At 38.9% G+C, this 24,649-nt stretch overlaps 1 protein-coding gene across 1 annotated transcript; it reads right to left on the bottom strand.

Moving 5' to 3' along the window:
• Positions 1 to 4,067: 4,067 nt before the first annotated feature.
• Positions 4,068 to 8,797, bottom strand: irx4b (iroquois homeobox 4b). Its single transcript, XM_088405041.1, has 6 exons — positions 8,471 to 8,797; positions 8,204 to 8,389; positions 7,936 to 8,048; positions 6,952 to 7,108; positions 6,675 to 6,828; positions 4,068 to 4,905 (listed from the first exon to the last, which is right to left on the bottom strand). Exons 1-6 carry the CDS (start codon positions 8,513 to 8,515, stop codon positions 4,334 to 4,336), a joined length of 1,227 nt encoding a protein of 408 aa, XP_088261167.1. The 5' UTR covers positions 8,516 to 8,797; the 3' UTR covers positions 4,068 to 4,333.
• Positions 8,798 to 24,649: the final 15,852 nt, after the last annotated feature.

Below are 24,649 nucleotides of genomic sequence, written 5' to 3'. Positions count from 1 at the left end.
GGAAATGTGAAAGATCAGTGCAGACAATCACATTGTGAGGGAAAACTGTGAAAAGTTTACATATGAAATTTGAGACTGCCCAATACAGTGGACCCCCGCCATACCAAATGAATCCGTTCTGGGGTTGGGATTGTAAGGCGAAATCATCGTATGGCGAGCAATAGAAACATATGGTAATTAGATAATGCATATAAAACCCCAGGTAAAAACATCAACATTTTATCCACATTTAAAAATTAGTTACAAAATAGTATAGTGACTGGTACTTATATATAATACACATGTATTCCGCATAATTAAATAACAGCATAAAAAAAACGTATAAACGAAAACTGAAATTTTATTTACCCATGGAGTGATATGACTTGAGCTTGTTAGGGCTATATTTCCTAGCGAGGGTAGCCCAGCCTAGCCTAGCCTAGCCTTCTTTGTATTTCTTGATTATCTCCAGCTTCGTTTCCATAACTAATCATCTTCTTATGTGTTCCTTTACCTTCACTAGCAATCTTGGGACCCATGGCTAACCAATTAAAGTTTGAATTAAGCACTAAAATGCACAATAAATCCTATCTTGTAAGCACTCACACGAGATCAAGTCTTTAGCATGTCGGCATCTTAGTGACATCATAGGGACGCCATGACGGCGGTCAATAGCAGACCAGCATCTTAGTGACACCGTCGCACCAATCAATAACAGACTGGCATTTTAGCAACATATGCAATGAGATATGCAGTGACGCATATGATGATGTATGAGCGTGGTGCTACTTGCAGTGTCATAAGCATGCCCACTGACCGCCAAGTTTGAATTTTGTAACTGTTGTTGATGTCATAAAGCGGGAAAAATGCTGTAAAGAGGGGACGTAAAAACTTAGTCTTCCACTTCGTAACGTGAAAATAACGTAAGCCAGGGATGCCATAACCCAGGGGTCCACTTTTTTCTGTTCACTTGTTCGCTGCCATTGATAGTTACGGACATTAAAGTGGATCTTTGAATTCAATAGTTGTCAATGACAATGAATGAGTTAACGAATGCCCTTAAGTAAATGGTGAAAGCCATTTTTATTCTCAAGAGGAAAGTTTCCGCCTCCAAGAGTAGTGAGTGAAGGCAAGTGTGCACTCAGAGCTCTTAACCCCTCTCACAAGAGGGTCAGCCTCTTATCTGGCTGCCATGTGATATCCTTCATGACTCCACTTCTTCTCTGAAAGTCTTCTTTTCAGTTGTATCGTTGCGACGGTTATGCAGGCCAGAGGCAAAGCACAAAATGCAGCCACTTAAGCAGACTTTCTGTCAGCGAGTTGAGGAAAGAAAACTTTACAAAAATAAGAAGTCAGATGTCATTATTTATCATCTTGAGTCTTATTTATTTATGAAGCAGAAAGAGAATGAAATTCTCGGATGAATTCATCCTGAATTATTTAATGTAAAATGGTTAATTCCATACAAAGCCCGGGAAGATCCCTCCTCTGTTCTGATAAATACTTTATCACTGCTCCTAAATCGAAAACAGGAGAACAATGGTGGGGGGGAAACATTGTTTCTTGTTGTGCTGTTTAAAAAAAAAAAAAAAAAACGCTACTTTAAGTGCTTGGAGTGCTAAACTTGACAGTTTTTTTTTTTTTCCGTAATATTATAAGCAGATGGAACTACGTTCCAAGCCGCCGTTTTAATGCCAATGATGCCCACCCGTATTACATTGTTTATTTCTATTATGTCAAAATGTTTGTAGGGTGAAGTCGCTGAGGCGGATACGCATACTTACTACCGACAAGCGCACCTCGTGGCACCGCCTTAAAATTACTTAAGTTTTATGAGGCATTTTACTGGCTGAACGTAGTCTGGAATTCCCAGGATGCCAAAGTCAAAAGACACCTAATGAAAGGGGACGCATGGCTGATTGTGGCTATATCTGGAGCTCGGCTGGAAGTGGCATCGATTTAACAATTTAGCAGCACCCTCCTCTGTGTGTTTCCATTAGTCACGGCTGAATACAATCCACTTCCCCCATTTCACTCTTTTGAACAACACACACACACACACACACGCACGCACACGCACACACACACACACATCCCAGGCTGCCAAGGTATGGACTACATTGTGTTAGAGAATTAAGACAATTTAAGAACAATACTGTGAAACTAATGTAGGAGTACACAATACTATCAACCTTTTATTCTTAAGTCTCAGTTTGTGTGAGGAAAGGGGAAAGTGCAAGACTACAATACTGTGTATTTTGTATATGGGACAGCCGTAGCTTAAGTTACTGTGTTCATAAAGATCATTTAAAAAGGGTCAATATGCATCTCAAATTTGAATAATAAAAATTCTTTAAGACTGATCATGTGATATATATATATATATATATATATATATATATGTGTGTGTGTGTGTGTGTGTGTGTGCCAGAAGTGTGAATCCAGACCACTAACTGTTTCTGTAATATAGTGTTCCCTCACTCTATAATGTGGTTAATCTCTCACGGTCTAGACTTTATGCCAATCTGTGGAGTTTGCTCTCCCTGTGCCCACGTGGGTTATCTCCAGGTACTTGGATATACTCCCACATTCCAAAAACCATGCATGGAATATTGGTCACTCCAAATTGCCTTTAGGTGTGTTTGTGAGTGTGAAAGTTTGTTTGTCTCAATGTGCCCTGCAATTGACTGGCAACCAGTTCAGTCTACCCTTTCTACAGCCGGAAAGCATTCAAAAACTGGGCAGATATGTTACTACGGCCCATTACTGATTTTGCATAGAATGGCAAATAACGGCTGAGTCAAGCCAATCACAGGGAGTCCAGAGCTGGAGTGGATCTCATAACCCCCGCATGTGAGGCAGAGGCGCTAAGCAGTCTGCCACCCTTCTATATATATTATATACAAAATGTTGTTGATACTATATAAATAGTATACAAGTATATGTAAAACAGTGAGATATTGGCCTTCTTCCTGTGATCAGATTGGTTGATGGTTATTTTTAAACTCGATTAGCTCCAAAAATCCTCATCATGTAAAGTCTGGAGAAAACAATTAATAAACAAACCAAAATAATAATTAAAGGACTTACAGTATAATAGATTTTAAAAAAGCACAGTGAATGAAAGGCATAATAAATAATAAAAATCAACATCGACTTCACTGGTTTGACTTATGGTATTTTTTGGAATGTAACCCCAGCACTATACGAGAGAACATTCTATGCTAGTGCTTCTCAATTATATTTTGCCAACTCCCCGTTTTCACTGCCCCCCCCCCCCCCCCCCCCCTCGACGTGCTGACTATAAATAAGATTTTTAGCCATAAAAATGGTATAAGTATACCTAAATCTGTATCATTTTTAATATCACAAAAAAAGCAATATAAATCAACTTTCAACAACTGTTCGTTATTTTTTTACAGCGTTTATACGAGTTACAGCCTAGTCTAAAACTGAAAAAAAAAAACAAGTGCATCAAAGTGCTGTAAAGATTAAAAAAAAAATAAATGAATGAATTCTTATTTTATTGCAATCACATTTCACCTGACAAAACCAAAGCCTTTTCCCGGGGGTCATCTGCGCTCTTCCTGACATCACCTGGTACCCACCCAGGGGGGCCCGCCCCACTATTTGAGAGCACTGCAATCTACTGTCTGTCTCTTCCTCATTAATATCCAGATAATTTACGACATTACAAATGATATTTTGAATTTAGTCTTATGAGGGTTTTTTTTTTCTTTTTTTTAACAGACCATTAAACCAACGCGATTTTAGAGAGCTTTCCACTAATTTTGCTTCAGAAGGCAAGAGACAGTAGTGCTATTGTCATCAAACAGTGATTGAACAGTGATGTCATTTTTTTTTAGAAATTTGCTGTTAATTACAGTTCAAGAAACAATCTTCTAGATGATCCTTTAACAGCGTCACTGCCATAGACGATTATAGACGTCAAATATCCGTTTTTACTTGGCTCCCGTTGATGGCTATTTATATCTCTAAGTCATTTTAACTTGGCTGCCAATGAATGAGTTATTTGTAGATGAAGAACTTTTCAGTATTTATATTTTACAGTAAATGACTGGGAAATATTCAGTTGTAGTGTTTTAATAATCTCAGCTATGTTGTTGTGATAGGAACATGTGACATTGTTTAAATTATGAACATTCCTCATACAGTTCAAGGATCCCTTGGCGCACTGAGGTGACTCATAAGACTAAGGGATATTTGTGCATGTTCACGGTGATACACAACAACAATGTGGATTTTGTGAGGATTCAATTGGCCACAACACCAAAATATAAACTTTACACCATAAATCCAGCAGCCTTTGAAAACGTCAGCGTCGAGTCGACTCCTACAAAGACAATGTCGAACCTCCGAGTTCGAAAGCCTGTCTTTGCGTTCTGCCGCTGACGGTGCTATCGCTCAAACCTTTCCATGCCGCCGTTGCTTTTGACTGTTGGAATGGCGGGCCGTGAAAAACTCCGTCCACCCACTCCCTGAGTGTGTCCACTGGTGATTCCTGCTTTCTGTCCGCTTTGGGTAGCGCCATGTTTGCCGGAAAGCCAGGAGACGATGAGTTGGTGGACAGCATACAGGCGGGATATTCTGGCTCTGAGTTGGGATTCAGAGACGCTGCAGTGTGAGCAATGGACCAGATTTTAGGTTTGTTGTCTGTGCCGTGCACATCTGCCATTGAGAAGAAGGTGTTCTGATCTTGAACCGTCGTAACCTTCGTGAAGTCTGGAGACAATCTGTCAGAGCTGTGCAGCGGCTCGGGGTTATACGTGAGTTGACCGTGTTCAACGTTAGAACTGACTTCAGTGTCCTCGGGTATGAACTGCGCCTTTGGTTCACAGTCGGACCCGTCTGACTCCAGGAGGTCGAAGTCTTCCAGATCACTCTGCAGGTCAGCTGACTGTTGATCTAAGAAGCGCAAAATATTTTAGTTTTACCAAGGGAGCCTATATAATAGGGTTAGGGTAAAAAAATTGATGAACGTAAGAATCAATATTCTCCTTTACCGTATTTTCCACACCATTCGGTGCATCATTTTATGAGGCGCAGTCCCAATTATTGGGTCTATTTCTGTACTTACCCCATACATAGGGCGCACCGTATTAAAGAAGCATGCTCAAACATACGGTTGGCATAAAAAAGGAACGTGTGTAATGTTCTCAAATCGGTTTATCGTCATACTGTACATATTACGTAATGTTCTCTGATTGGCTTATCGCCACTAGTGTATGAACAAAGTCATTATGTAATGTTCTGATTGGTTTGTCACGGCTAGCATACATACTGTGTGTGTTTCTTCCCTTACGTCACTATGTCAGCGGGAAATGGTCTGACACTCGGTCAAATGGAGTGCATACCAAAGCCACATGATAATATTTTTACTGATTTTTGGACTAAGTGCACACACAAGGCAAACCGGATTGTCGGGCTTATTGTTGACCTACGAGAAAATTAAAGGGTTTTATTCGCATCTTATGGTACAGAAAATACAGAAATATGATTCAGAATTGACGCAAAATGCCCTAAAACAATTTTATATATTAAAAGTATACAGCAAAGTAGATTCCTGTCGGCTTCCATGTAACTACGCCAAAGAAGTGGCAAAAACATCATGTCATGTGCCAAAAGTGTGCTGCAAAGGCTAACTTCAAAATAAACATACCAAATGAAGCATGGAGAACTATGCAATAGTCGAAGTATACTTTTTATTTTAAAGTTAGCTTTTACAATTTGTAAGATGATGTTACTGTTGTAAGATGATGTTTGTTAGCCCCAGTTGTACATTTCACGTACATCTACAAAAGTCAGTAAGCTAGTATAGTATGCTCCGACATACAAAAAAGTCAATTGCAGTCATGAACTAAGATGCGCAGAAAGTGAGGTATGATTTTTTTGAATGTCCAAATTTTGGCCCAGTTTTGCATATTTACAAGGGTCATAGTTTTGTCCTTAACTGCTCATCTGATTGACTTCAAATTTGTGCTGTACTACCCCAGCATTTGATATAACAACTGGGAGGAAAAACAAATTTTCTTTTCAAAATACTATATGACACTTGATGGCATAACACCAAGTTTCGCGTTTCATAATTCCTTCATCACAAAACCCAAAATACTCTATCTCAGCTGCACAAGCTCCAAAAATGACCCAACTTTACATGTTTTGATTAAGGGCGCGAAGAAGCCGCCACTCAATTACGCTATCATTGTACCATACGGCACAAGTCTCCAGCGTTAGTGCTAGCCGCAAACTACGTGGTGCATTCATATGCAGTCGGACATTTTTAACTGAAAGAGAAAAATGTCCATCTGTGCATTAAACGTAAAAAACTGCAAATATCTCGATAATTTGTGCTTTCTATCATTCCATAAATGCTGACTTACTTTGATATTTGTCTTAATTACAATAAATCAAGTCATTTAATTTTATCATACTGCATTAGCTTTCATTTTCCATTAACACTGTTTTTTGTGAAAAATAAACTTTCCTCATAATTCAAAACTTAATAAATGTAAAAAAACAAACGAACACTTTGTCCCAATTCTTTACTCATCTATAGATTGAAACACAATATTAATTCAGAATGGAATCATAGACCTGAAAATCTGAATCAAATTGAATCACGAGACTGTCAAAGATTCCCACCCCTATTATTTAGGATCTATAGGAGCCCTTACCCGGATGCTCTTTGTCTCCTCTAAGTGACTTGTCGGCTTCGTCGCTGTCTTCATCACGGCTTCGGTCATCTGAGCTTTTACAAGCTCGCGGCGACCACGTCACCTTGTTTTCCTTCTTCAACCTCCTGCGGGCATTGGCAAACCATGTCGAAACCTGAAGGAGTCAAGAAATGGAAATCACACACTAACAACTGGTTTTGGAGTATGCACGGGAAATGAATGTTGAATGTGTCCTAAGTCTTAGAAAGGCAGCTGGAATGGAGTTTTTTCTACTCACTTGTGTGAGAGTCATCCTGGTGATGATAGCCAGCATGATCTTCTCTCCTTTTGTTGGGTAAGGGTTCTTCTGGTGCTCCTGCAGCCAGGCTTTCAGAGTGCCCGTTGTTTCCCGGGTAGCATTTTTACGCCGCGAAGCTCCTTCTGAGGGGGAGTAACTGAACAAGTGAAGAAACATTATGGCGTGACAAAACTAAAAAAAAAAAAAGCACTTAAAAAGATTTGGGGAAAGTGAAATTCCTCGTTTTGTATTTTAAATGATTAATAAATTGCTGTACAATATTTGTCGTCTTAACCAGACAGGAGTTAGATACAAGTGCTTCGTCAAGCATTGTGACATTTGTAGTATTAATTCTTAATTTTGGGCAGAGGTACAGATTCACACGGAAATATATTGGGAATTTTTTCTTTTCAAATATTGCTGGCATTGGACGGAATCCTTGCATCTGCGAAAGCATCACTCTTCACGAGAACCAAAAAACGGCAAATATGTTCAATCATAAGAATTGCATTGTGAACGTTAGCTAACAATTGTTCACCCTTGAGATTAGTCAATATTTTGTGATAAATAAATAAGATAAAAATAAAACACCCTCATGTGGGTTGACATAAGTAATGATAATATGAAATGTTATAAAATCAATGTAAGTATTAGTCAACAACTAAAAATAACACCCAACATGTGGACAGACTAGTAGTATTGTTTTTTGAAAACGTATGAAAATCATCAAAATTGGATTATGAGATCTCGGGCCAACGATTATTTTAGAAACCTGATTATCTATGAAAGGAGTAAAAACAAAATATACAAGATTCATTGTTATGGACTTTTTACACACACAAATTAATCGACTTTTTCCTCAATTTAAAGTTGCTCTAGTAGTTAAACTGAAATATATACTACATATAGCCTATTTAGATATTACAGTTTTTGACTTAAACGCAATAACAATAAACAACATTTTCAAATCAAATCCATACTTACCCATATCTGTCATAAGAATAATGTCCAAACGTATAATCATAAGGATAACAGGCAGCCGTCTGAGAGGTCCCCATGTGCACAGATGCTGTAACACCTTTAGGCTGTAATGATCCCTGCAATGAATACATAACCAGCATCAGTGCAGAATCAAAGTCCCAAAGCCATCATTACGTGAACACCACTTTTCTTCAGCCACTTTGAGCTCTTTCTTTCCTTGCATTTAATAACTGGATGGTATCTTTAAATGAAAAGCGGAGGTGTGACTCACTCTGGAATACAGAGGTGTGGCGTCACCAGCGCAGGTGTTATAGTAAGCTTGCCGCTTGGGGTAAGGGCTGCAAACACCGATGCTGCCGCCAGATGTGAGCTGGTGACCCGGGGAGCGCAGAGCCGGGTGGGACGGAGGGGATCCCGGCTCCAGACAGCCAGTGAGTGGACTCGTGGTCATCAGAAACTTCAGAGACAATTTGAAAAGCATGCATATGGTAAAATGGCAATCTAATTACATTAGCTAATCCTCTAGATAAGCACTTACCTGCGGTGGAGTGGTGTAAGAGTATCCCAACTGAGAGTAAGCCATGGCTAAATTGTGATCGAAGATTTTTTTGACCACCCCCCCCCCCAAAAAAAAATCGACTTCTTACACTTGTCCAAACCTATATAGACATTCTTCCGAATGTTTTCTAGCTCCTAATCCAAGTTTGGCTTTTGCGCAGGTATTTAAGCATGACTCATTTTCAGAGCGGCCGTTTATTCAAGTTGAAAAAAAAAGTAATCCCCCTCCCCTCGGTGCCCTGCTGTCGCTCGGCGCTCCGTAAAATGCCCCGGAGTGCGCCCCCGCTATCGCAAGATCCAAGCATGAGTGCGCGATCAAACCAAGAAGCCCTCCGCGCGACTCGCTTCCAATTTAAGGCGCGCCTCTGTGACGTCACTCCGGACTCTTCACGCGCGTCGTCCGCTGCTCACGTGAAAATGAAGACACTCGCGTAATTAACTCGCTTTTATTTCAGCTTTTATTCGAGAATAAGAAAGCACCCTGGCTATATCCCCGGGCGTAATTAGAATGTCATCAATTCTTTTTCCGGAATAAACACACACTTTGCTTTGACTAGAGAGAGGGAACGTGACACCACATTGACACAATATGATTGATGACTACAACCTGGTATTAGCATAATCGTTTTGCCCCTGTAGTTGAGATAACTTGTCACCATGGAGAAATCTACTTGTCATCAACACATTCACTACTTGGAAGGGGGGGTGTTCAAGTCCCCTATGTAAGCAAATTAATCAAAAGAATAAACAGCCAGCATTCCCTTGAGTAAGCACATTTACCAAGTGAATGACTTGTCATGTTTTTCATAATAAAGCCTTAAACGTTTTGATTCGTTTTAGATCATATTCACACTTGACCGCTTTTTGCTCAATGCTGTTATACAGAGGTGCCCAAACGGTGGCCCGGGGGCCATTTGCAGTCCACTGTTCACATTTTCGTGGCCCACTGTGTATACTAAAATTATGTTTCGACATGACCCTCAATGCTAATCAAAACAAAATCATGAAATTATTTCAAAAGACTTGGCAAGGAACACAAATATAAGGTCATAACACATTTTATGTTCAGTTGGTTATTGAATGTAATTATTTTAAAAACCCAACCCTCCACCATACTGGAAGGATTTGACCCAACTTTTCTTGTGCTATTTCTCGTTACATGTCAAGTTAGTTATTTATTTTTGTGAACAGATCTTTACTATGACCCAAAAAGAAGACACTATACATTGAAGATTTTTCTGAGAACAAGTCTGACACTTGATATGTTGATTATTTTTTTTGTGGACAAATTTTTATTATTATTTAAGTTAATTATTTATTTTTTGAAGAGATCTTTACTGTAATTGCAAAATAGGACGCTTTAATGTTTAATATTTTTCTTAGGACAAATATTTATTGTAATTATTTTTTATGGAGGTGTGGCACATTATATTGATTGTTTTTTGTGGACACATATTTATTAATAATTAAGTTATGTCTTTTTGTTATTAGATCTCTTCTGTGATCCAAAATCGGACACTTAATGTAGCTTTTGTTTTTGTGGACCAATAGTAATGAAGTTTGAAAGGTTCTATATTATAACAAATCAGACACAGATGACGTGTCTTGAGTTTGTTTTTGTTTTTTTTGTTTTTTTTACCCAAAAATGCTTTGCACTGGTTAAGGGGTACTACGTATTTCGCCGGGGGTACATCACTGTAAATAGGTTTAGAACCACTGATGTGGACAATGCATAAGAGCCTGCTTGCCTGACAACAAAAACATTTTCCTATAAAACTATTAATATCATTTTGTTACTTCTGATTCAGCATCTTATTTAAAGCAAACTTCAAAAGTATTGAGTATTGTGAAAAGGATGCATGAAAAAAATGCTTAAAAGTAGAATGTAGTGAAAGGGTAAAAGGCAAAAATATTCCCAGTGCAACCAGAGTAACGCAGGAACAACAGAGCTGCATCACCAGAAAGCATCTTCGGCCCCACTGGAGGAAAGTGGTGGAGGGGGGTGCAGGGCGGGGGCAAGTCTACATCTGTGTACCTTCCCTTGATTGACATTCCATTTGTCCCGTGAAAGGTGCTCATATAGTGAACACGGACTAACTGTCTCCACGCTCATCTGTGCTCAAAGCTGGGAAATGAAGTGATCTCCATGCGCCAGCGTCGCTCGTCTTAGCACAAAAACAGATGCCACTCAAAGACAATGGCAATTTGTTTGCCTGCTGACAATGAACACGAGTGGCTCCTTGCTTCTATTTATTGGGAAAAGTTGCGAGTCCCACCCTGTCGTCCTCACACACTAAAAATATTCAAAGCATACATTTTGTTTCTCTCGCTTTGAATATTCAATGAGCTACTTATATATTAATATACAGTGTCTTTATAAATTTATGGATTTCTTCAGTAAGTATATATATATATTTCTTAAGCCCTTGCGTTCGTTAGACCGTGATTATATTTTTCTGATTGTGCTCCCCTCACATCAATCATTCATTCCAAAATGCTTCATGAGAGAGAAGCACGGGGAAAAACGGCATTCTTATTTTACCCTCCGTGCATGCCGCTCCAGCTATTCTGCAGGGGGTGGGACAATGGGGTTAATGATAGAAGCATGTTAATGTGAGCGCGGGGCGGCGGCGAGGCACTGTGAACGTTGTTTGCCGGAAAGGCCCAAACAAGTCCAATCACAAGTTCCTTCAATCACAATGCATTGCATTTGAATATTTTCTACCTGAAAGTTGGGGATTTATGCAATTTTAATGGCTTTTTAACATGTAGATGCTTTTTGAGCCTTTGTTTTGTTTTTAGCATTGGAAAAAAAAAGTGCAGTGCTTGGGCCAGGAGGCCAAGAAAGAATAAGCTAAAATTTGGGTCGCTTTTGTGTAATTTAACACACCAAAATTATGACCAAGCAAGACACTGTTTGATTGGAAGTCTATGTAACTGGTCATTATAATAATGATTAACAAAAGCTGTGTAAGCATTACCAACAACGGGAGTGGAGCATGGTGCTCAAGTTATTAACCAAAAACTACACTCAACTAACTGTTGGGTCAAAAATAACCCAAATGGGTCAAAAAGGGACCAACCCAATTTTTGAAATTATTCATTTTACCCCAAATGTTGGGTCACCCCAAATTCTTTAATCAATTTTTTTTGCACATTAAAGAAAACATGCACTAACCCAAATTTTTAAGTTGTTCTTTTTACCCAAAACGTTGGATCGGTCCGTTTTTGTTTTGACTCATTTGTTTTGTGTATTTTTAACCAACATTTAAAAAAAAAAAATTACACTCAAACTGTTATGTCAAAAATATCGCAAATTGGGTCAATGGGTCAGTCTAGTTTAATTTTACCCTGACAGATAAGATAAGTGGACCACCTCAACTTCTCATTATTCAAGTCACACAAAAGTTGGATTAGTCTATTAGTGTAAAAAATGTTATTAAAAAAACACATTCATGGTTGAGTATAAATAAAAATTCTCAGTTGGTAAGAGTTAGGGTGTACTTTTTTTAACCAACATTTTTTGATACCCTAACATCAGTTGAGTTTAAAATAACCCATATTTGGGTCCAGAAAGGACTAGGGCCAACTTTTGTGTCAAAATTAACCATAATCAGGGAAAAGTACCCAACACACCTTTTTTAAGTTTTTTATTCTTTTAACCCAAACAGTTGTGTTAACATTTTTAGATTATGGAACCTTTGTATATCCATATAGTCATGTCCATGTTTTGTTTTTGTTAATTTATTTTCGTTATTTATTTTTTCATGTTTTTCAATCTCCTTTCACCTCATCCAGCCAACCCCCCATGGGAGACTTAGTGTCGCTGTGACAAAGTCACACGTTTCTCTTTTTGCTTGTTTAGATAAGAGTTGTAATAGGGTCTCCTTGGGGGCTTTGTCACTTGACAGAGCACATGATCATGTTTCTGTGTTGGGGGGGGGAACATTTCACTCACAAGTTTTCGTGTCGTGTAAACTTGTCCGAGTCACAGACGTTTCACAAATGAGCAAGCTTTACAGGTCTTACTTACAAAGTGGAGGTTCTTTATTTAAATGGCAAAGCTATGCTCAAATCCAACTGCTTGTGACTGGCATCTTATGCTAAATCGTCTAATTGTAAACATCTAATTGTTTTGGGAATACACTAGAGATCTCTTCACAAAAATAAATCACTAACTTAATTATTAATAAATATTTGTCCACAAAAATAATCAAGGTACAGTGTCAGACCTTCCATCCATCCAGGGGAAAAATGCAAACTCTACACAGGAAGGTTAGAGCCAAGTGGATTTGAACCAGGTCCTTTTGAATTGTGAGACAGAGGTGGTATTCACTGCGCCAACGAGCTGTCAAGTGTCAGATCTGTTCTCAAAAAATAAATAAATAAATAAATTAATTAATTAATTTTAAAAAAAAGGGACGACTTAGAACATGTCATCAGTGTCTGACTTATTAAACTTTAGACCCTTTCAAACTTCATTTGTATTGATCCACATAAAATAATCAACCTAATGTGTCCTTTTTTGGATCATAGATGAAATCCATTGTCAAAAAGAAATATGTTATATATTAATAAATATTTTTCAACACAAAAATAACCAATATAATAAATATTAGTCCCCCACAAAATAATCAACATAAATTGTCAGGCCTGTTCTTAAAAAGAAATCATTATAAATAAATATTTGCCCACAGAAAACAGAAAAATATTCAACTCAAAGTATCCTCTTTTGCGATCATAGTAAAGATGTGTTCACAAAAATAAATCTTCAATTTGACAGGTAATGAGATGTGGCATGTGACATGTTGGGTCGAACCATTCTAGTATAAGGGAGAATCTTGCTTATTACAAAAACGAAATTGAATAACCTACTGAACATAAAATTGCTTTATAAACATATTTTCCTGAAACAAAATAATTAATTCAATGAATATTTTTAAAGGATTTTTGGATGTTTGTTTGTTTTTTTTAAAATCTCGAGTACCCCCCGAAGTTCTTTTCAGTACCCCTAGGCCATGAATGAATAGGTGAGTCGCAGCAGGATATACAGACCAGAAGGCGGAGGTCAAGCCCAGGTCAGAGTGTGATGCAGTGGCCCAGCAGGAATTTGCCTGTATGTCCAAATTACTCACTCTGGGCCTGCCCATTAGAATGCTACCCAAAATTTTGGTGTACCTTTCAAATTTGGACAAGCAATTTTACCAATTAATACTTGCTCTGAATGCCATTATAATTGGCATCACTTGGGATGTTGACAAGTCAGAACAGGTTTTGAGTTAAAAAGAGTGAGGTAAAAGAAATTGACAAACCATTGGTCTCTGACTAAAACTTCATGGTGTTAAACAGCAAAGCGGACTTGATGTGGTCCACAAAAACTAGGCTGCCTACACACTGCGGCCACTGATATCTCCTGCTTCCCGCATTTCTTGTCTGATGGGATCCTCATAGAAGCGACACAGCTGCTGAACCCTTGAGCGGGATACTATAAATGCTCCGGCTTTTCTCATCAATGATGTAGCATATGGGAACAGAGACAAGCTAACCCTCTTAGCCGCTGCATGGTGCGTTAGTGTGCATACGTGTGAGAAAGAAGAGAAGTGAGATGGACAGAGGCAGAGAGAGAGAGGTTTAAGCTACAGGCAGCTCTTAAGAGCGCGTACAGTTTGCGTTGAGCCCTGGGAGGACGGTCGTATTCCTCCCCATCACTTCCACTTCATTACTTCGGCAGCGAACATACATTATTCAAGCCTTTAAGCCTCGGTCCACAGGGACCAATACAGCCATTAACAAACACTTAAATCCACCTTGAATCATCTTGTGATACACCGATGATTGACTTTAACTAACTCTTTGGGTTCATTTTGATATTTGCTTGGAACTTTTCTCCTTTTTTTTTAATAGTGTTACCTTCCTAGAGCACGGTTTTAACTCTATTTTGGATTTTCATTTATGACCATAACTTTTTCTATTGCTTGTTTGACTCTATTTTTCTTTCTAGATTTCCTCTTCCAAAGTCGGACCACAGAAAAAAAATATATTGATTTTTACATATTTTTTTAAAGTAAAGAAACCAACTAAAACAAACTTTTTTGTGGCTTTTTTTTGAATAGATGTAACTTGATTGCATGTTTACGTCACTATTTTTCTTCCATTGTTGCCCCCTCAAAAAGGTTGATTTAATGGGTGTTTATTCACAAGAGAAACACACAAAAAAAGGTAACAAAAGCAAACAAACCAAATTCAAGCTCTTTTGTGGATTTTCATTTTTTACCACAACTTTATTGCAGGTTTATCTCATTCATTTTCTTGCTGTTCTTCCCCACTCTAAGTCATTTCAGAAAAAAAAAATATATATGGATTTTTCTTAACAGAAGTACCAACAAAAGAAAAAACAAAGGACCAAAAGAAAAAACAAAGTAACAAATTCAAGCTCTTTTTCGTGAGTTTTAATTTACATGCATAACTTTATTGTAGGTTGACCTTTTATTATTTTCTAGGTATTTTTTCTCCTAAGTCAAACCAGAAAAATCTTGATTTTATGTATGGTGTTTTTTTACAGAATAAACAAACTAAAAAATGAACAAAAGCAATAAAAAAAGTTACATTTACTACTATGACTCTACTTTGAGTTTTATACACACACACACACACACACACGTATATATATATATATATATATATATATATATATATATATATATATATATATATATATATATATATATATATATATATATATATATATATATTTCGATAAACAAACGCTGTATAGAAAAATACACTTTTTTCCATCTTGAGGCGGCCATTTTGCCACCTTACCTTGTTACCTCAGCGCAAACTGTGATGTCATTTTCAGTTGACAGGAAAAGTCCAAACGGATAAAAACAGGATTGAGCAGCTTATTTCATATTATAGCAAATGCTGTGTTTAGGCCATTGTGACAGCATTAAATATTATATAAAGGACATGTTTGGGTTAGTGTTTCCCTTTTAGATTTCTTTTCTCACATTTTCTGTTTTTTTAGAATCACATGTTTGAAAATGAATGTCGCACAATGTATTCCTCACTTGCAGAGGTTAAGAGTAGTGTTTCTCATTTTCACCGTTTCAATATTCCTGATTGTTTTTGTTAATAGTACTTATTTTTGTTTTTCTTTACTTGGGGGGCAAAGGCGTGGCTAAAACAGGGTCCAGTGACGTAAGCACAGTCATTCAGATCAGCATTAAAGGGACAATGTGTAACATTTAGACCGTTTTCCATTACGGACAGCAGGAGGTGCTGCAGGTGCATTTACTATTCTCCGTAGCTATAACAGACATGGCAGCCTCCGGAGAAGTTCCACCATATAATATATTTTAATGATAAGTAGACCAACGATTATATTTAAAAGACACTTTTGGTCGTGAAGAACACATTTTGATTGTTGAAACAATAGTTGAAAATTGAGAAGAGCTTGCATTCAGTGAGCACATGCAAAGACTTGTTTTTTCAATATTTTGAAGCCTCTTTTTTCAGATTTGCTTATTTGTTTTCTTTTTTTAATCATTAAAGATTGTCAGGGTCGTTATCAACACTCTTCTTTGTGGTTTGGTTTTTACAACTTCCTGACATACAGTATTTCTTTTCACTTTGCAGGGACTTCATTGCGCTCATGAGAACTACACACGCAGACTCCTCCGTGCAAGCGTCCAAGGGGAGCTCGGGTGCGCAAATTGATAGCAGAGCTGGACTGTTTCATTTAAAAAAAATGTACGGAAAAAATGAGAGCGGTAGATGATCAGCAGTTACTAATTTTCTACAGAGCGAGTGCGGCATGATTGTATCTGATTCAGATGAGTAGTCGTACTTAGAGCTCAAGTGCCACCTTGTGGTAGCTTGAGATAATGCAACATTGAGTCATTCATCTGTGTGTGTGCGTGTGTGTATTTGTCCATTGGCCGCAGGCAGCAGTGAGCTCATCTTGCGCTCCTTATTGACCGGGGGTGAAGAGGTCACGCCTAATTTTGCGACCACGCAAGCGCTTAACACAAGGTCCACTTGTCTCCATGCGTGGATTTCGTGTCACACGTTTGAAAGGGTCTGAGGGCCCCGAGGCCACCAGAGGTGTTGACTTTTAAAAGGGACAAAACCACGTGACTTTTCCCGTGATCATCTTTTTGCCTCATCTCCCACGAGCCCGGTGCCGCGCGCCATGCCTAATCATGCGCCATCAAACGCGAATCCACCAGGTATTAATCCACTGCAAACGCTCTGAAAGCCAGGCGACTGACAGGCTTGAATGTGATCGCAGTCGATTAAGATGCTCTTTCTGCAGAGCTGGCACTCTCCCGCGAGAGCGACGGGGCAATCATTGGTTCAGATTGGCCCGGTGGGAACAAGACCGCTAGTTTTCTGTGTCCACTCCAATCACATCAGTAATGTGGAGGCGGGTAAGCATCTGTGACAGTGGGAAACCAGATCGCTGCCCCCCCCCCCCCCCCTTCCCATGCGAGTGTGTGCCTCGCAGATAAACAGTTGGCAGGTTGTCTCGTGCCCCTGTGCGTGTGCATGAAAACACGCACACACACATCCAGAGTCCTGTGAGTCGACATTCATCTGCCCAAGTCATTTAGGCTAATAGAGCTTAATGGAGTATATTAACCCCTGTCTGTCTTAGACACACACATACACACACACACACTGATGTGCATGCCTGCAACTGAGAGAGTGAAGGAGATTGACGGTGTGTGCTTTTCATGTGTAATTACACCGTGGATTTGTGTGCCCTTTAGTTATCGATAGTGAAGACTGTAGCATTTCATGTTGCCCTCAGGACAAACCACAGGAAAAAAAAAAGCCATATTCATATGTCATTGACACGCTGCAGTCAGATGTCCAACGTAAGGCACAGGGGCCATATTTTGAGCATTGCATCATTTTAAGTGGTCCACTAAAGCAGATAGTGTTTCTAAAACAATTTGTTCTTTTGGCTTTTACTTGGAAACTGCACTAAAAAAATAATTATTACTAAAAATTATTATGTTTGAGGTGTCGCACAATATTCTTCGTTAGGGTTAGGGTTTTCACTGTCAAATAAAAGGATGTTGACTGAAAAAATTGTATGTTTTATAGGAGGGAAAGATCACTCACTTTTTGGGATCACCTTTGTATTTTCAGCAATTTTGCAGATATTTATATTTTATTTTTGAACACTAGAATAACAATTCACACAGGTGCACATAGAATACGTAAGTACAGTATGTTTGCCTGGCTCACTTCCTCCAAAATACAAAATACATTCAGATACATTTGCAAGTATGTTCTAATGTGTGTCATTTAAGACACTGAGTGGCACCCACATAATGACGTAATTGACAGAAGAAGTTGTATGAAGGTTCACGATGCCTTGTCAAGTACGGAGGTGCTGTGTGCTGAGTGGAAATAAAGCAAATCTGTAAAGAAGTATAAGACTGATTGTTTACAGGATATTACCTGCGCTGAGCAGTAGCATGACAAAGCTAGATGTTAATGCTAATATGAACGCAAGTCTAGTGGACTAATGGGTTGGGTCATATGAAATGTTTTAATGCCTCACAAAACGATCTTGCAACCTGGATTAAATATCTTTACCCAGTCCATGGGCCATACATTTCATACCCCTGTTCTAATGTATTTGCAATCACGTTAGAATGTTTTTTTTTTTCCAGTTGAAAATGCCTGTGCTGATGTAAGTATTTCTCAAGTATGCTCATAAAAATTCTGCAAGTGTCCCCTGAACTCCCCCAGAAGTATGCAAGGCTATGTTGCTTCATAAATGCTGTAGATGATCATTGTTCCCAACCGGCTGAAAGGAGCCAACGGTCCGAAAACTAATGCCTCCTCCACCCCCCAACAATGTGGTTCTTCCCTCAGATTATGGCCTTGAATGGCTCGACGTCCACAGAAAAGACTTATCACTCTCTCCCTTTCCTAGTATTTGCTGCGTGTATTTTCCCCTGTATATTAGGCGCTGACTACTTGTCTGCAAAAAACTCGCAGCTGCAAGCTAACAAAAAGCTTAGCCTAAGAAGCATCAGCCTGTAAACTCGGGGCATTGTGGAGCTTGTTGAATTACCCATGAGTTGTGATACTTTGCCTTTGTGCTAAACGCTTAATTCCACTAATCCCTACGAAGGAACAGTGAATGGCGCAAATACCCTATGATATCTCATCGGGGCTAAACATTTGCTCACTTATGTATACACATGAATACACCGGGTTCAGAAACGATTCTTTAGACGACATTTCAACAGATTTAGCCCGATGCCCTGCTTATCCTGCAACGGCATGTTGGGATTCAATTTACATTTGAAATTACTGCTTGATTAATCATAAATCTTTTTCAGTGAGCACTTTGGGAAAATTGTATTTACTTCTATACAAATGTCAATAAAATACCCACTATATTAACTGCTATGTTTATTATCTCCTCTCCAGAACCTTTTGACATTCTTAGCCCTTTCTTCTCCTGGCCCCTGGAGGTCAATCTCTGTAAAACCTATTTGGCAATCAAACACATGAGTCCCTCCCCACCCCCGTTTTCCCTCCTTCGCCTTCTTTGTGGCTCCTTATCCTGCAGTCATTCCCCAAGCCTGCCCGTGCCTTTTTGTGGGGCTGGCCCTCTCAGCGGGGCTATACAGCCCTAACTTGTCTACATTTACCCCCCGGGTTGGCCGACCAATGAGGCCATTGCGCCCAGAGTCCCTCCTTTTAGCCCCACGCCATTCTCCCAGAGTCATCTCATGCTCTGTGTTTTCACGACCTTCGACCCCAGGCCATGGCAACAGTGGCAGGAATGTCATGAGTGATTGGCAGGATAAAGAAGGCGGCCCCTCTCTGCCGCACAAGCGGATTTGAGACACTTTGAGGGGCCAACAATGGCGGATTTGGTCTTGATTGGATCACAGATGAGCTGATGACTGTCAAAAGAGCACGTCATCTTTACATAAGCCTGATTATCTCCTCAGCGGAGGAGAGAGGAAAGGTGCGGGCGCTTAACGGGTGGGGGAGCCCACTCCCATGCCGAGTGCCTCCAAAGAGGATAGAGCATCACACCGGGGCCGGTCTACAGGGCCCAGAGCGCTCTCATCCACTGAGCTCCTTTAACAAATCCATTCAGGCGACTTTGGGGACCCTCATACATGAGCTGGCTGAGGGTGGGAGAGTGTGGCCATCATTGTTCAGTCCATGACCATCCCATCAGCACCGAGAGAAAGGAAACGAGGGAAAGATACAGGCCGAGAGGGAGATGCTGATAGAAAAGAGCAGTGGGACAGGAGAATCAAAGACAAATCCCTTCGATAATCTGCCTCTTTAATAGGGATTAGAATTCACCAAAGAGCCTATATAGGAATACTAAAGCACCAATGAAGACTTTATTCATACTGAGAGTTTGAGGGGCTCACACAAGCCCCGAAAACTCCACAGAGATTCTTTGCATCCCTTGCGAGATGGCGGTGTTTTTTTTTCTCACTTCCAGTCCTTCTCAGCATGCACCAGTTCTAAAAAGTTTCAGCACAGGTTGGATGACAGGCAACTGCCATGTAGTGTGAACTTGAGGAAGTTTCTAGCAGCTCCAGCCAGGAAACGCTAATCAAATATTGGATCTGCTCACTTTTTTTTTTTTAATTGTACCTCCTTTCATAGCACAACTTGTTTTTGGACTCACGGCATAAGCGATGAAAGGCTCATTTGATGTCATTTTCAGCGCCATCATGCAACCGCTCACTGATATCCAAGTTTGAAAGAATAACATATTGTTTGGGTTCTTGGAAGGACAGGCGCTCGATCTGGCTAGTATGAAGAATTAAAAAAAAAAAAAGGAGGCGCGTATGAGAGGGAAAGGGAGCGGCTAATATTCTCCTCAGCGGTGCCGATGGCAGTCTGTCAAATTTGGCAGAGGAAGTGAAAATGGCCTCAAGTGTCTGGCTTCCTTCCATGTTGTTCTCACATCAATGACGGCTCTCGCCGCCAATCTCTGTTGCTCTGTGCAGCTAGGGTGTGCTGTTTATTATCGCTCGTGTTCTGATCCAATCTCTCATTGTGCATGGACTGATCGATTCTATAAAAACCACATAAATGTCAACCGCTTTACGCACGACTTAAGAATTGCTCTATGATTGCTTGTAGAGAAGCATTGTAAATGTTCATCAAAAACATTGAACTAGGCAATGTTTTCTTGACTATATAGGTCAGTCACTATCCATCTATACACCAAAAATACACGTTTTTACAATTATTTAAGAACCAGACATTCAATCCAAGGTACCTATTTACATTTCTTTAAAATATTTCAAATTATTTAGCTAAAGTGGGCTCTTAAAAAAGCTGTTATGAATTAAGTAGAAAAGTAGTTAATTATATCAGTTAAGTAAGTACCCAAGTAATCAATAACTGTAGTTAATTATGTGCGAAAGTAATCAATTATTTTAGCAAATTAGGTATTAAAGTAAAAGATTATTTATTATCATTATTATTATTTTATTATGATAACGTAATATCATAATCATACTTATGGTATTAAAACACACAAGTAATTGATTACTTTATTACTTGTCATCAAATAATTTAGATCTTGAGGTGCTAAATTATAATCCAGTTCTTTAACAAAAAGTACAGTTCAGTACCATACAGTTGTGTTTAGTCATTAAAATTTTTTCATTTCTACAATCTATTTAAGTGCATTTTTCAGCTAACATTTATGTGAAGTACATTTTAATGGAATCATTATTTAAGTAAATGTTTTCCCTCATGATATATTGCATAAGCATCAAATTAATTTTCTGACTGTCCATATTGGTGCTGTAGCTCTAAATGAATGCAGATACACTTTTTAGGAATTAAACCATTTAGTTTTTAAGATGTCGGTTATTTTCGTGCCTTTTCTTTGATTCAAATTTATACCCTCTGCAATTTTTTTTTCAAATGGTACCCCTGGGGTTATTTGAAGAGACTTTGGGGTTATGTGGGCTTTTAACTGAGTTTCTGCAGTTATCGGACAATCCAACACTTTTTGTTGTTGCAACAGGAACATTATGTGTCTCTTTTCAAGTTAAGAGCCAATTAATTAGAAGATGAAGCAACTTATTGCTAAATTGTGTTTCGTGATAGCTTTGCAAAAACATTACCTTATGCCTATTGTAACGAGTGCCAATTTTTTGCAGCAGATGAGCCCAAAATAAAACAGACAGTTGCGGTCCGTGCAGTTCACACTTTGGCCTTCAGTGATTTGACCCTTTTTTTTTAATAACTTGAAATAGTTCCACCGTTAAAGATGGTGGATCAATATAGCACCTCCTTCCTGCAGTGAGCATCTTCTTACGTCACGGTGTTTTTATGGGTCGATTGGCTATTGCAGCTGTCAAACAAATATATGGGCCCGCACACAATATGGCATTGCCATTTGCACAGAAGCCTTCTACTTTTCAAGCGAATGCCCAGCGCCTCAAGGCTCAGGCAGACATGAAGTCTGTCAAAAAGTCTGCCTGGTGACACACATTAGCTGAAATCTAATTGACTAAAAACTCTACACTAAAACTGCAGCACTTAGGAGGAGTGTAACCATATGGCTATAGTATGACACATAAAGAACAGAATATGGAGAATAATTTACATATATATATTTAGTGAAAAATAAATTAAATAAATAAATTTAGTGAAAAATGAAATGAAATTGACTTTTATTATAATTATTATAGTTTATAGTTTATTATTATAGTTTTGATAATGTCAGGTTATATTAGAGCAGCAGAGAAGGCCTTGCTGTTCTGACGGCCCTGACAGCTCCCCAATGAAAACAGATAATTATATCTTCTGAAGCTGCTGAATAAAACAAGCCTGGGAGATACCGCTACAATTGTAGCTCTAAAACTTCGTAAACCAGACTTGAATGGCACAGCTCTTTGTCTGTTTTTATTTTATTTTAACATATATAATAGTAATACTTGGCACTTGGCCGTATAAACTTAGTCTATAATCATAGTCTAATCATAAAATGTCATCAAAGAGCATCTGTGCTTATACATCAGTGTGCCATCAATAAGATGTTGAGGTAAGATGTTTAAAAGGAACATTGAGTACTACGCATTTTCGCTCTTAACGAATATAATCATATAAGTTTGATCTAGCTTAAAGCTATGAAGTTAGTTCCTGGCAACCATAGCAAGCGGCCTGCATGATTTGAAGTTGATGTTCAGCAAAGACAGCATGCGGCCCACCCTAAAGTGTTCTTGGCACGAGTTTTGAAGTAGATCATTTGATTCAATTGTCCAAATATAGCTAGTAGATAGAATGAGGTCGTTCCAAACGTGCAACAAAGCAGTCTTAATGTAAAAGTTAACGCAAGCAATCTGATCATTTGAGTAGATGAAATGCATATTCTCGTCTTGTTTCGTGTCATGATGATTGAACCTAGTCCGTCGTTTATGAAACTTGGATTCACATCAATGTAAATTCAAAACCACTCCAGTCCAAATGTTTTCTAACTTTTGTCAGAGTAAGAGGGCAATAGTGAGTGACGCTCCCATTTACAATTTCATTTGCCGTTTACTGTAGCACAATATGTGGCACCAGTCGAAGGTTTGGAAACATCTTCAAATGCTCTCTTACATTAAGAGGTTGAGGATTTGAAGCTATTATTATCAAGCATCATCCACATTTCTCACGAAGAAATTATCAAGATTTGCTAAGACAGGTGTGTCCAAACCTGGTCCGCGGGGGTGGCTATCCCGTGTATTTTTGATATTTGCATCCTCCAGCACACCTGATTCATATTATTAGGATTGTTATCAGACTTTTGCTGCGCTTGTTGATGAGCTGATCATTTGAATCAGGTGTGTAGGAAGAGAGAAACATCAAAAACATGCAAGATAGTGGCCTTTGAGGACCGGTTTTGGTCACCAATGTGCTAAGCTGTGAGTTGGGCAAACATTGGCTGCTTTGAAGGATGTTATTGTAATTAACATTTTTATGTTTACCTTATCTTCAGAGACCCAAACTACATTATTCATTTGTGTCCACGGTTGCCTCCATTTTGTAAATTCAATTGCATCCCTTCCACACACATGGCATCATTGGATAGGCCATAAAGTTGTCTATTGAGCATACTAAGACTACAACAAAATAATCAACAGACTAATCGATGAATAAAATAATGATTAGCTGCAGCACTGTTGCCTTATTTTAAAGCCTAACAGCAAATCAGGGGATTGTATTATACACAAGTACAAAGAAAAAAAAAGTTTTTTAAGTATCTGGGCTTGAATGTCTGGACTTAAAAAAACAAAAACGTGAAATTACATCTCTGGCATTGAATGAGTAAATAGATTAAAAAATGTGTCCTTTGCATTGAGGATTGAGGATTAAGGATGATTTGAGAGTCTGTAGCAGATATGGCTGTGTGTTATTCATAGGATATTGTCCTACTCATCTGTGTCCACTGTTGGGTCCATTTTGTGTCAGCAACACAGCAAAGTTAATTGCCTTCCACCCAAACTTGAGACAATTGGAAATGCCTGGATGTCCTCTACTGAGCACACCGAGACTTAGTAGCGTTTCAAATGAGTAAAAACATAGACCAAAAACAAATGTCCTCTACGATGGACACAAATGAAAATGTGGGTCTCAGGAGGTCTACTATTCTATCACTATTTCTCCAACATGACGATGACCAATAAATCTAAAACAGTGGTGTGAAAAGCACTGATTTAAAGGGTGTTTCCAACCTTTTGACTGGTACGTGTCATTTTTTTGATCACTGTTTTTGCAGCTTTTTTCCAGCATCTTATCGGCTGTTTTATCGCCCCTATATAGCATCTGGCAGCCCAGACAGCCTATGGGCTTATCCACTTGTATCCATATACCTTAAACCTGTAGGAAAATACCAACTGCAAATGATTCCTGCTTTCAAAAAGTTTTCTCATCTGCTAAACCCATCAGACATGACACAATGACTGCTTTCGGCTCTACAAACACACAATTTTGTGGTCATGTAAAAGTGGCTATATGGGGCCCTCGGGGCGGGGGGCGTCCCCCAATCATGAGACATGCATGAATCCAAGTAGGAGCCACGGCTTTCATGCTCGACAGCTCTAAGACCCCCTACCTTTCTCTATCTTTCCCTCCACCCCCGCTAGTGGAG

The sequence above is a fragment of the Hippichthys cyanospilos genome, chromosome 21 (assembly GCF_059441005.1).
Source record: "Hippichthys cyanospilos isolate Australia breed blue-spotted pipefish chromosome 21, RoL_Hcya_1.0, whole genome shotgun sequence".
In the NCBI taxonomy this organism is placed as follows: Eukaryota; Metazoa; Chordata; class Actinopteri; order Syngnathiformes; family Syngnathidae; genus Hippichthys; species Hippichthys cyanospilos.
Note: the sequence above shows the minus strand (reverse complement) of the source record. Positions and strands in the feature narration are given on the sequence as shown.

Bases quoted from the DNA above. Each gene is read 5' to 3' on its own strand.
- irx4b (XM_088405041.1), bottom strand. From the start codon at position 8,515: ATGGCTTACTCTCAGTTGGGATACTCTTACACCACTCCACCGCAG. The intron at 8,390-8,470 runs GTAAGTGCTTAT...TTGTCTCTGAAG, and splicing joins CTTACACCACTCCACCGCAG to TTTCTGATGACCACGAGTCC. The intron at 7,109-7,935 runs GTAAGTATGGAT...TCACTTGTTCAG, and splicing joins TATTCTTATGACAGATATGG to TTACTCCCCCTCAGAAGGAG.